We start from the raw sequence: 13,610 nt of genomic DNA on the forward strand, positions 1-13,610 counted from the left end.
TCACCATCCCACAACCATAAATTTTCTAAGTCTGTGAGTCTGTTTCTGTTAAACTGATTTTTTGGAATAAAGAATTATTTGTCCAAGTTAAATAATTTTGTGTTTATAGCTATGAAACTGTCCTCATGTCTTATTACTTTTGTACAAATACAGTTGGTAAAAAATTTTATAAGAATTTTATAATAATGAGACTTTTTTGCATTTTTTTCAAAATCGGTATTTATTATTAAAAAATTAAACAAACTGGCTTATTACTCACAAATTATCATGAAAAATTTTAAACAGTTTGTCTCCCCCCTCCAAGAAAGTATGTTTTGTCTTTATAATATTTACTGGCAGACATTTTGATGGTATAGAAAAAAAACACAAACATTCCATGTCACTTTGTTAGAATTTATGATATAGCAGAATACAGAATCTCTATGGTGAATCATAAAAAAAAACCCACATTTTTTTCCTTCAAGTGTTTTTTGAAGTTATATAAACAGTGAAGATTACAAAATAAATAGTAAATAGACACCTGTGTAATTTAATTTTTCAATGCAAGAAATTATTATACATTTTTTTTCATTTTGTTTCAGCCTTTCCATAACACTTTTAAGAGCAAAGCTGAAAAGTTTCCAGTTACTGGAAGCGTCAAAAACCTATTGTATATTGAAAAACCTGTAAAAGCAGCATCATTTAAATAGTGGTTAACTCACAAATAGGAGAAGGACAACCACAACCAACCTCACAGCCACTCAGGCATCTCAGTCACCAGCTTCAGATACAAGGTAGAACCCTGGCGGAGACTCTGACAGTTGTTAGAAGGCCATGAGGAGCAAGGATGCAGCCCAGGGCATCTGGGTTCTTTCTTATGGCGCAACAAAGTCAGAACTGAAGGGACTCTCCTTACATAATCCAAGGGCCTCACTGAAAGCAGCTCTATTCAACACCTAGGTCCTTTTTCTCTCCTCATCAATTTACAACACAGATAGGACAAAGACTTCATACTGAAATTTTTGAAATTGTACCAATGCTCTAACAACTAATTTAGCAGAGAGGACTACAAAATGCAAATATGTTAAAGGTTTCCTTATTAATGGGACTATAGATGAAGCTAGGAGCCAGTTTATCTCCCCAAAATAAAACAATTTATATGTCACTGAATGCAGTTTAAATTAGAAGTCAGCTGTCAAAACTATCTTAAAAGGTTTTGAAAGGAAAAAAAGTCACTTTTTATCTGGAATATAAATAAGTCATCCATATAAGAGCTTTATCATCTATATAAATTGACCTCTTTTCAAATGGTTGAAATATTTCAGCTATTTAAATTACCATTTTAAGCAATAAAAGGCAAAGATGAGGGGTACCAACTGAACTATATATACACTTAAAAATGATCGATAGGGTAAATATGTATTTTATCACAAAGATAAAAGGGTAATTTTTGATAATATATGATATTTATGTGCAACTAAGTAATCAGATTGCTTATAGTCAGAAAATAAGTTAGTTCTCCCTCCTTTGTATTCTGAAGTTCAAAGGTGCAGTACCAAACCCCCAAAACTACAAACACAGTGGCAAATAAAAATTTATTTAAATAAAACTGCCCTCCATGCCTGGTCCCCAAGTTTAGCCAGACTTTGGTGAGAGAATTGTTCAAGGAGTTACAAAAAAAAAAAGCAGAAGACAAAATAAACCCACCATGGCTTTACAGAACAACGATTAATTTTTAATTTCTTTTTTTAAAAGTGTATCTACTTAATGGAGTAAGTTGACACATAACTTATAAACCAAAAATGTAATTTCTTAAGCATTTGGTAATAAAGAAAAACCTCCTTACCACCAACATTATGACCACCTTTCACACTCTCACTTAGAATGACTGTCATCTCCCAGGCATGCCCTTACCCTCTTTCAATAAAGAGACGACAGTGCTGTACCAAGCACAGATGCAGAGCCGGTTCCTTAGCAGACTTGCCCCAGGGACTGCGGAAGCAGCCGGGCAGCAACACCGAACATGAGACGGTACCTGGGATGTACTTCTAGATTGCCCTGACCAAGCGTTCTGGCATCTACAGAAGCAGGGGCGTTCTCTCTCCCGCTGGCTGTTCCTTCTGGAAGAGCCCTTTGATCTGGGCTAATCGGCTGAAGAGTCGCTCTCTCAGTGGAGGGATGTGGTGGCTGGGGTCCAGGATGTTCGTCACTCTGCGCTCACGCTCTCGCTTCCATAACTTGTAAGGGTGGGGAGGGAAAAACGGCTGCCCTCTTTCTCTTCGAATCTGTAGCGTAATTCCACTTACAGCCAGCATCCCCCATACTGCCAGGATAATAAAATCTACAGGACAGTAGAAAAGCACAGTTTGAACTCTTGTATTTTAAAACCTAGCACAGATGTTAAGACAACATTTTATAGCCTCAATCTGTATCATCTTTTCTCAGTTAATACTACACTTTTTGGTGAGTATGTCCAAATACATGTGTATTTCCTCACTTACAAGCCAGGGAATAAGCAAAGAAATTATGGTCTTATATTTCAAGATAGGAATTTCCTATTACAGGCATTTGAAAGTCCAGACAGAGTTATAAAGGAATCAGTTGTTCAGAGCCTTGGCATTCCAGTATTTTATGACTACAGGCATAGTGCTCACAGGCAGAGTTGTTGTGTTTCTCCAGAGTGGAGAGGAAGGGCAGTGATCTCACAGACATACAACATGGAACATCAGATACCACCAGGCTCTTCTTTCCCCATTCCATCCTGTATGGGACCCCACCCCACTCATATAGAGTAGATACAGAAATGCATGAAGAGATTCAACAAACTGTACTGAGCTTCCAGTATAAGGTTTGGCCAAATACTGAAACTTCCACGATACGTGGATTTCAAAGTCTCTACCATCAGTCTCTTAAACAATGAGGGCAGTTTCAGGATAGTAGAGGGAAAGAGCTGACCTTAAATATTCATAACAATTGTAATCATGCTTCTATACCTTCGATTCTAAGCCTTGCTTTACCATCCTCCCTACTTTAACACTCTGAAACCAACATATCTTGCAATCTTTGTGAACATTTGATTTAGTAGTCATTTTTTTCCTTTAAAAACTTAATGGAAAATCTTTAATGGGTAGACTCTTACAATTGAGGAAAAACACAACTGCTGATTGAAAACCACTTTCTCTTTTTATTAGCAAATTATGTGCTTCTTCATAGGAAGGAAACAAGGGAATAACTTAAAAAATCAGGTTGTCCTTCTCACCCTTCACCCTATCCTCAACTCATAAGGTGCCAAACAGCTTTATTCTCAGCATTTTTCTGACAACTGGGAATGACTAGATAAACTTTAGTAATCCTGGTTTAGAAATTTCTTAATAAGTTCATTTATTAGATTTGCAGAAGTATGAATTTCAACCACCTTACAAATTTAAATTCTTTGCTCCTAAAAAGTAATCATTAACACAGGACTCTAATAGCATCTGGATAGTGTGAATTTCCTCCATATGTGTCGTTAACCTTCTTTCAATCTGGTTATAAGAGCTCTTGTTAGCACAGGTAAGCCAATATTCCTACCTGACTATCACTTGGTTCTTGGATTTAGAGTCTTACCATTCGTTTGAAAAGGCACATTCATGAAAGCTCTGCGGAAATCCACATGGAGTGCTCTCCTGAGTATGTTCAAAGCGATGTAAGAAAGGCTTGTATACAGGTAACTGTTCACGGCCAAGACCACCGAATAAGAGCCAATGAATCCACAACTCAGTATGTTCAGCTGTGGAAAAGCAGAAGTGTTCAGGCATCACCCCTGGTAGAACAATAGTAGTTTTTATAGCTTTCATCACTGGCCTCAACCCTGAGGAGCGGGGAATCACTCCTGCTCCTTCGGGGAGTATGAAAAGGGACCAGATCTTAGAACTGAATAGAGGTTACCTGAAAAGATAAACTGGGGGCTTCCTTGGTGGCTCAGTGGTAAAGAATCCACCTGCCAATGCAGGAGACACAGGTTCAATCCCAGATTTGAGACGATCCCATATACCTTGGAGCAACCAAGCCCATGCACCATAACTATGGCGCCTGCGCTCTGGAGTCCGGGAACCTCAACTACTGAGCCCACATGCCGCAACTACCGAAGCCCAAGTGTCTGAGAGCCTGTGCTTAGCAACAAGAGTAGCCACCGCAGTGAGAAGCCTGCACGCTGCAACAAGAAGTCCCTGCTCCTGGCAACTAGAGAAAGCCCACTTGCAGCAATGAAGACCCAGTGCTTTCTTAAATTTATTTTGGCTGGAAAATAAATAAATAAAATTATGAAAAAAAAAAAAAAAGATAAACTGAAAACAATTTTCAACACCTATGGTTCATAAAACAGTTTCCCTCATCATAGAAAAGGTCTTCCCTCTGAAATAACTTCAATAATAAATTCTAGGTAGATGAAGAATCTCCTGGAGAGACAGCAGAAATGAACAATCCATCAGATGGCTGCATCACCGTAAACCCTACCTTCTCTGCTCCTGCTGTTAGAAGTGTGATGACCTGCACCACTTGTTGGAAAAAATAATGTGATCATTGTAATAAGAACTTCTCTTGCTTTCACAGTAACAAGGCTATTCAAAATGAATCATCTGATACAGATAGACAGCTCTCTCTAGTGAACAGAAATGCAAAATGATGCAATAAGTGAACAAAGGAAGGCCCAGGAAAATAGGGTGAATATCCTGACCTGATGAAACACTTACTATTCTTAAGCAGCCCATGAAAACCACTGGAATGAAAATGGCTATACAAGAGAAGGTCACCCAGAATACTGCGTCGACACGGAAAATCTTTAGGTTTCCTGGAAAAGCAGAAAGAAATCAAGAGTAAACAACAGGTTCACCAAGTGAAATTTCATTTTCTCAACATGTGAACATAAACATATCCTGAAGGTTTAATGTACAAACAGGCACTATGAAATGAACTGATTTCTTTTCACTTAACTATCAATACAATCTTCTTTGAAGGATGTGTCCTAAGAAGGTAAAGGGAAAGGAGGAAAAATCAAGCAGGTAATGCTCTGCATTTATTACAGGATAACTTAGAAGAGGCTGGACTAGTCCAAGCTCTATCATTCACCAGATGTGATGCTGGGCCCGTTTCCTGATCCTTAAAATGAAAAGGTTGAACTACTTTATCTCCAAGCTTCAAATCATCCCTTCTAGCTATAAATTTCTATAATTCCCTGATTTTGTACTGTGAAGTAAAAAACTATAAGTGGCATTCAGAGTCATCATATGATATATGAAGTCCCATATAAGGAGCAAACTCTGTTTAGCAGATTTTGACCATCAATGCGTTTCCTGTTTATCCACTGTACACTGGAAGATGTGACTTTTTCTCAGGCATCAGGAAAGATGTGAGCTAATCATTTAGCTAAGATGTGAGCTAATCCATCCTACTAAACCCTTCTCTAAAGTGCAGTGCATCTTGGGGTGACCCAGGACGGATATATTAGAACTCCTATTATAAATTATGTTTCAATAACAAAAATGTAAATCTGACAATTATTTAATACTGACACTGGCACCATCCCTCAGTCCAACTGGAGATGTCCCTGTATCTTGAGACCCATGTATCCTAAAAGAGCTGGAAGTCCATAGTGAGGGGCTCTGACCTGGAGACCCCATGTTCTCAGAAAGCAAACTGCAACATGCTTCAGTGGGGTGAATGGATGGATCATATCTCCAGTTCACCTATGCTATCCTTCACAACATGCACATGTGACTTCAAAAAAAGGAATACAAGAGATTAACAATAGTAGTTATGATGCCAGGCATGAGAAGACTGACCCATTCAGAGGACACATAATAAAGTGAAAACAGTAATTTCATTAAATCTAGAAATCAACCAAATCTTTTCCAAATTTTAGTGCTTAGAAATATGAGTTTGCACCCACTCTAATTAAGGTTACACTTACCCTAAATGTCCTTGAGTGATGAGATAGTTCATATATTAACTACTAAAAATAAGACAGTTCGACACATTAACTACAAAAGATTCCAACCCACCATCCCTCCATCTTCTAAACATTAACAAAAAGGAAGCTCATTAAATAGTATTTGGTTTAGCACTTCTAAGAGTAGAGCTCTGAATCTGCATTTTCAATAAACATCCCTGAGAGTCTGTGATTTAGCCAAATCTAAACAATGCCACTTTGCAGGTAGATAAAGAGCTACCTATCAGGGGGCCTGGAATGAACTTGGCTATAGGTTTGCTAAAATCAGAGCAAAGGGCCTTGGAATTGTCAGTAAACACACAGGTCACCAATTCTTTCTGGTTTAAAAATTTTTTAATATAAGAACTAAACATTATGAGAAGAAAATAGCCTAACAGAGTAAGTCTGGCCATAGACACCCTTTTTAAAAATATTATTTTTTCTTGAAATATAATTAATAATGTCATGTTAAACTGATTCAGCTATACACTCACCCACCCACTCACACACACACACATACTTCTTTTTTGAAGGATCTTCCATTATAGGTTATTACAAAATACTGAATATAGTTCCCTGTGCTATACAGTACATCCTTGTTGTTCATCTATTTTATGTATAGTGTGAATGTGCTCAGTTGTGCCTGACTTTTGTGACCCCATTGACTGCAGCCCGCCAGGCTCCTCTGTCCGTGGGATTCTCCAGGAAGGAATATTGGAGTGGGTTGCCATTTCCTTCTCCAGGGGATCTTCCTGACCCAGGCATTGAATCCACATCTCTTGTCTCTCCTGCACTGGCAGGAGGATTTTTTACCACTGAAGAAATGTAAATTATCATACAACTATAAAGTGAAGGGGAGCAGAACAGGCACCCCAAAATGGGCCCCTTCAGCATGTGGGTTATTTTGAGCTGAAGGCAATCAAGACCCAGCAGATTTGGGGGAAACTTTTCTCTCCCTTTACTGCCTAAAAGAATTTAGATCACAGGCCTGACCCAGAATGAAAGGAATTACCAGAGACAGCTTTATGTCTGCAATGACAGACATCTGATTACCACCTGCCCGTCTTATGTTCCTGTGAACTGGCCTCCTCCTCTCTGAAGCCTCAGACTCCATCTGAATTTTTAGCTCAGGATGGCAGAGAAGCCTCAACTGCCTGACTGCCTTTGAGTCTTCTATTTTTATGGGACTCCAGTGGTACAGAATTAAATTTGTTTTTCTCCTATTAATCTATCCTATGTCAATCGAATTATTAGAACAGCCAAAGAACCTAGAAGGTTAAAAGGAAAATCTTTCCTCCCCTATGAAAGGGAGGTAACTTACACATTAAGTAGATTTTTTAAATGGATAGAAACTGAATAATTTAAAATCCCCCAAACCATCCCTTGTGCTACTGTGCTAGGATGACTACAAGGAGGTACTCAGGAACACTCAGGGCTTGCAAAGGGTGGGAGCAGGCGTTAGGGGTCCAAGGGGAGACTGGCAACAGAGCATCAGGCTCCCTGGCTCAGCTGCCATCAGGGTAGTGCCAAATTTACCTGTGGGTCGGATCAGGCTTCTGCTTAAGACTCACTTGAAGAAAGAGTTGCAGGGTTTTAAAAAATGAAAACCACTATTCTGCCATATGTAAAGAATTCCCTTTACCTCCATTAATTTCAACCAACAGAAATACACACAGACCCCTTATCATGACACGTAGGTCCAAGGCAACCTCTGAAGATGTTCTAGAATTCATCTACATAGGGCGCCTTTGAGGAAAGGGGGATTCTTACTGGTACTGGCTTTCCCTAAAGTGGCACATTATCAGTGCAAGTTTCCAGAACTCTCAGGAGAGGCCCCAAATCCCTAACAAGGGGTGGGGGGGAGGGGGCATGTACTGGAGAGATGAAATAAAGTCTCTGACAATGAACTGCACACACATAACATGAGTTACACATCTCCTACCCAGGGGAGTGAAGAAAGCCACTGATGCGACGAGGAAGCCCAGCACCAGTCCGACACACAGCATGCAGAGCGTGAGGACTCCAAATCGCCACCAAGCAGCTACCAAGAAAATTCCACCGATGCTCCCGGCGACGGCTGTCACAATCAGGCGGACTGCACAAGGGGAGTGGATGGACAGTTAAGTCAGAGCTTCTCGGATGCATGCTCAGACACACTAATGTTACCAAAGCCAGACTAGACTAGCCTTTCTCTGGGTCGGGCACCAAGGGGGGATCAGCAGTGCCATGAAACCAGCATGGGGAGGCCCTCTCTAGGGAGGGTCTGAGACAGGAAACCTGGGGAGCTCATCTGAGGATGAGTGACAGGCATGGTCTGGGACAACCTCCACCTGGGACTGTGGAAGAAGGGGTGAGAAGCACTCTGTTCAACATGACAAGGAAGGAGGGTTGGGTTTGTTTTGAGGTAAAGAAAATCCTAACACTCTGTTGTAAATGTCATATTGTCAATATACCACATAGCTGGAACACAGGCTTATAATCCACATGGCCCTTCATTTCCCTGAGTACCAAGGAATTCTCCATGCAGATTAAAAACCTTAGAGAGAAGGTCTGAAGGAGTAGTTCAGAAAAGATGTGTAGAGCATAGGTGGCCAGTTATTTTACACACATAAGAGGATAACACACACAGTACTGGTCAAACTATACAAGGGATGCTGGGTGCAAACACAGCACCTTGCTTTTTGAACCTTCATCAAACTATATTATGTTCACTTACCATCATACTTAATAGGTGTCAGTCTTGTAATCAGTATATAAAAGAAGAATCCAATGAAGATAAAGCCTATAAAGAATAGTTCTAGTAGCAGACCACCAAGAAAGCAAAAAAAAACAAAAAAACAAAAAAAAACTACAGTTAGTAAATGCAATTTAAATGTCTAATCTACAAATACATTCTTCAGTTCCCAGAATGTATACATGAGGGCATTCAAAGAAAAGAAATAATTCTCTAAAAGGCAGGAAAAATTCAGAAGTCATTGGGAGTAAATATTTTTATTAAATGGGTACAAATTAAAGTATTAACTATTGGACACATTTTTTCTTTATAGGTCAGTTTCGATTGATCAGTTAATTGTTAATTTCATAGCTTGGTTTAATATATTTATAGTTCCTATTTAAAACAAAAATAGTACTTTTGTTATTGTGTCTGATCTGAAATTACACACTAGATTTCAGTTCACTGTGCTCAGTCACTCAACCATGCCCAACTCTTTGTGGCTCCATGGACTGCAGACTGCCAGACTCCTCTGCCCATGAAATTTTCCAGGCAAGAATACTGGAGTGGGGTGCCATTTCCTACTACAGGGGATATTCCCAACCTAGGCATCGAACCCACATCTCTTGTGTCTTCTGCATTGGCAGGTGGAAGCACCACCTGGGAGCCCTTCATTACATGAGCAAAAATAGAATTTGAAGGGTTAAAAAAATATATTCCAAAGCAAAATGTAACTTTTATGTCTTCTTTTAATTCATCCTCTCTTGTTTAATATGAACATCAACTATTGTCTTTAACCATAAAAACCTAGTAGTATCTTTTAAACTCTACATACAGCTTAACAATTAAATTCCGTACTACAGGATCATTCTACATTTTAAGCAATTAAATATTCTTCACAATATTCTCTTCTCAATCAAGACAAAAAAGGTAGCAATGGAGGGAAAGGGAGCTGCTATTTCAAACAATTTATCAGTTCAAACAGTTTTCTAAGATCAGGATTACATTCACTCTCCCCTTGTTATACCAGGATAGCCCCTGTTAATGAATTACATGAAGGATTCATTTTTTTTTTTTTTAGTAACTACAAACATTTGGCTAAATGGGTAAAGAATCCATCTGCAATGCAGGAAACACAAGAGATTTAAGACCCCCGGAGGAGCAAATGGCAATGCGCTCCAGTGTTCTTGCCTGGAAATCCCATGGACAGAGAAGCCTGATGGGCTACACTCCACGGGGTTGCAAAGAGTCGGACATGACTGAGTGACTAAGCACTCATGCAAACGTTAGTTTTATAAAAGGTAATCCAAAGAATTCAAGTCAATTTAACAAGCACATTTCATATTCTCCTCGCTTCACTGGGTTTCACTGAACAGATCGTGGAGTTCCCATTTGCTCTTTGAACCTCCCAGGGTTCTGCAGACATTTCACCTCACTGTGTACTGCAGCCTGATTTGCGCAAAACCACGTCCATCACCATCACCAAAATCCACATATATTTTGTATACAGACATTCTGATTTCTAATTAGTAATCATTGGTCAACTAGTCATTCTAGCAATTGACAAAGGTGGATGCACAAATCAAACTTTATACCCTGCTTAATAAGAAGAGTCTGCACTCCCTAGTGGAGAAAAGAGAAAAAATGAAAATGCACTGTAATTCAGTAAAAGGTTTACTAAAAGACCCCAGCTACAAATCAATGAAAATAGTGGAGATAACCAGTTGATTACTCTCCTTACAGGTCATAAACTCCCCAGAAGCATTTCAGGAAAAAAACAAAAAACAAAAAACTACAAGGCATGTAAGTAGCAACTATATTAGACAAAATACCTGTTTTCCAGAATCTGTGTCCAAAGAAACAGATGAAGAGGCCAAGCAGGGCAAAAAGAGTGAAGAAGACTTTGGTAGAGACTCTTCCTAAAAAGAGTAAAAATTAAGTGGATAATGCATCCAAATTGATACTTATTATCTATTTAATACAGAACAAAAGCTTCATGAAAAAAAAGTAGACTGAAGTGATAATTTATTCCATAAGTATATAAGTTATTTTAGAAACATTCTTGCCACCTCTAGTGACTTTATGGGGGTGATGAATACCAATGGCTGCAGGTTCCACAGAAAGAGAAATCAATGCTGCTTCCTGATTCAGTTCAGTTCAGTCGCTCAGTCGTGTCCGACTCTTTGCGACCCCATGAACCGCAGCACGCCAGGTATCCCTGTCCATCACCAACTCCCGGAGTTTACCCAAACTCATGTCCATTGAGTCAGTGATGCCATCTAACCATCTCATCCTCTGTCGTCCCCTTCTCCTCCTGCTTTCAATCTTTCCCAACATCAGGGTCTTTTCCAATGAGTCAGCTCTTCACATCAGGTGGCCAAAATATTGGAGTTTCAGCTTCAACATCAGTCCTTCCAACGAACACCCAGGACTGATTTCCTTTAGGAGGGACTGGTTGGATGGATCTCCTTGGAGTCCAAGGGACTCTCAAGAGTCTTCTCCAGCACCACAGTTCAAAAGCATCAATTCTTCAGTGCTCAGCTTTCTTTATAGTCCAACTCTCACATCCATACATGACTACTGGAAAAACCATAGCCTTGACTAGATGGACCTTTGTTGACAAAGAAATGTCTCTGCTTTTTAATATTCTGTCTAGGTTGGTCATAACTTTCCTTCCAAGGAGTAAGCGTCTTTTAATTTCATGGCTGCAATTACCACCTGCAGTGATTTTGGAGCCCAAAAAATAGTCTGACACTGCTTCGACTGTCTCCCCATCTATTTGCCATGAAGTCATGGGACCAGATGCCATGATCTTAGTTTTCTGAATGTTGAGCTTTAAGCCAACTTTTTCACTCTCATCTTTCACTTTCATCAAGAGGCTCTTTAGTTCCTCTTCACTTTCTGCCATAAGGGTGGTGTCATTTGCATATCTGAGGTTATTGATATTTCTCCTGGCAATCTTGATTCCAGCTTGTGCTTCTTCCAGCCCAGCGTTTCTCATGATGTACTCTACACAGAAGTTAAATAAGCAGAGTCTGCAATTCTACCTGCGACATGTTTGGGGGAGGGAATGATAGAAAAGAGAAGGAAAGAGAGTGTGCCTAAAACAAATAATTCTGTTCCCTCACAAAGAAACTAGGAGGGAAAAAAGGAGAGAGTGGGGAGGGAGAACTATGGTGTCGAGAGAATTTAAGACACACCAATTGCATGCAATGTACAGACCTCGTGTGAAACCTGACTCAAACAAATGAACTGTGAAAAACCAGATTGGGAAAATGTAAACACTGGCTGTTAATTTGATGCCATTAAGGAATTATCTTCAATATTTTTCACTGAAACTTGTATTAATGCTACTGTGGAAATTTTTTTTTTTAAATAGCCCTTTTCTTTAAGATATACATACCAAAATTCTGTAAGCAAAATGACCATTAGGTACCTGCTCTAAAAAAATCCAGTGATAAAGGAGAGTGGAGGGGCAGACACGGGTGGGTGTATAACTGAAACAAGATAACAGGCATGAATCAAAATTGTTAAGGCTGGATAATGGTATATGGAAGTTCACTTAAATTTTCCCTAACAAAGTTAACTGAAACTCACATTAAAATAAAAGAACATGTATTATTCTACAAGTCACGCGTGAACAAGTCACTACCAGTCTTATCAATTATGCATGTTGCTCTGGGAAAAAAATATAGCTTAATAACTATATTAATGTGCTCTCTGAAGCAGAAGAATCTAACCCTGTGATCCTCAAGCAGTGCAAACTTAAATACAAAAACTAGGATTCAAAAGATAAACCCTACTGAAGGGAAAAATAGGCCCACTAAATTCACCACCATCATGACTCCTCTGAGATAAACACAAGAAAATAATTCCTGAACTAAAAATACAAACACAGCACCTACACAAACTTATGAGAGGTATTACAAACCAGCTATAAGTCAAAACACATAAAATACTCAAGCATTCCAGTGGATACCATGAAGACCTACATTTAGATAAAGAACACAAGATAGAAGGCCAGAACTTGCAGGGCATAACATATACCTACATATCAGTTTCTTTGTGAATGAAGAGCTGAAAGGAAAGATGAAATGAGAGTTACTGCCCTATTCTGCTTATTTCAGACCTATTTGTTGTTGTTCAGTTGCTAAGTCATGTCCGACTCCTTGCAACCCCATGGACTACGGCTCACCAAGCTTCCCTGTCCTTCACCATCTCCCGAAGCTTGCTCAAACTTATGTCCATTGATTTGGTGATGCCATGCAACCATCTAATCCTCTGTCGCCCCCTTCTCTTCCTGCCCTATGATTGACTGCTCCTCTACAATTCAACCATTATAACAAAAACATGCAGTTTAGTGGGATAATTTTTCTCAAGTGAAAATCTAGTGGAAGTTTCCAACAAGTACAATCACCAGAGACAGCAAGCGGCCCAATACAAACTGACCCAGTTTAGGTATGTTCCTCCAGGACATTAGACAGCAGAGGGGAACTAAGAATCTCCGATCACAATACCAGGAAGGAAAGACAGAGAAAGTCAAGCATATAAGCAAACCAGAGAGGAGACAAGGTTTCATAAGTAAAACTGAGAGGTAAGATAGTGAGTGGGATGGGAGGATGGAGGAGAGCCAACGTTTACAGTGTTTTTAGTCATCACAGCATCGCTATAGGTAATGACATAGGCAAAGGTTTTAATTAAATGACAAAAAAGAGGGGGTCCATGTATATATGTACAGTTGATTCACTTTGCTCTACAGCAGAAAGTAACACAACACTGTAAAGAAACTATACTCCAATAAAAAAAATTTTTTTTTTTAAATGAGGTAACATGGATACATCCTCCCTACTCCAAGCTCAGGAAAGTCATCCTAGTGTGCATCGAGCTTGAAAAGGAAAGTGATAGAACCCACATGACCGGGAGGGTTCCACCCTGAGTTGAAGGAACAATCAG

The 13,610-nt window shown here is 39.4% G+C and overlaps 1 protein-coding gene across 1 annotated transcript in view; it reads right to left on the reverse strand.

Annotated features, from left to right (window-relative positions):
* Positions 1-464: 464 nt before the first annotated feature.
* TM7SF3 (transmembrane 7 superfamily member 3) overlaps positions 465-13,610 on the reverse strand; it is a 40,866-nt gene continuing 27,720 nt past the window's right edge. The window contains exons 7-12 of the mRNA XM_061125169.1: positions 10,490-10,576; positions 8,661-8,741; positions 7,887-8,039; positions 4,710-4,807; positions 3,586-3,748; positions 465-2,320 (exon numbers count right to left, since the gene is read on the reverse strand). Of these exons, the coding sequence (XP_060981152.1) occupies positions 2,058-2,320; positions 3,586-3,748; positions 4,710-4,807; positions 7,887-8,039; positions 8,661-8,741; positions 10,490-10,576 (845 nt within the window). The 3' untranslated portion in view covers positions 465-2,057. The remainder of the gene's footprint in view (positions 2,321-3,585; positions 3,749-4,709; positions 4,808-7,886; positions 8,040-8,660; positions 8,742-10,489; positions 10,577-13,610) is intronic.

Source organism: Dama dama, chromosome 22 (genome assembly GCF_033118175.1).
Source record: "Dama dama isolate Ldn47 chromosome 22, ASM3311817v1, whole genome shotgun sequence".
Classification (NCBI taxonomy): Eukaryota; Metazoa; Chordata; class Mammalia; order Artiodactyla; family Cervidae; genus Dama; species Dama dama.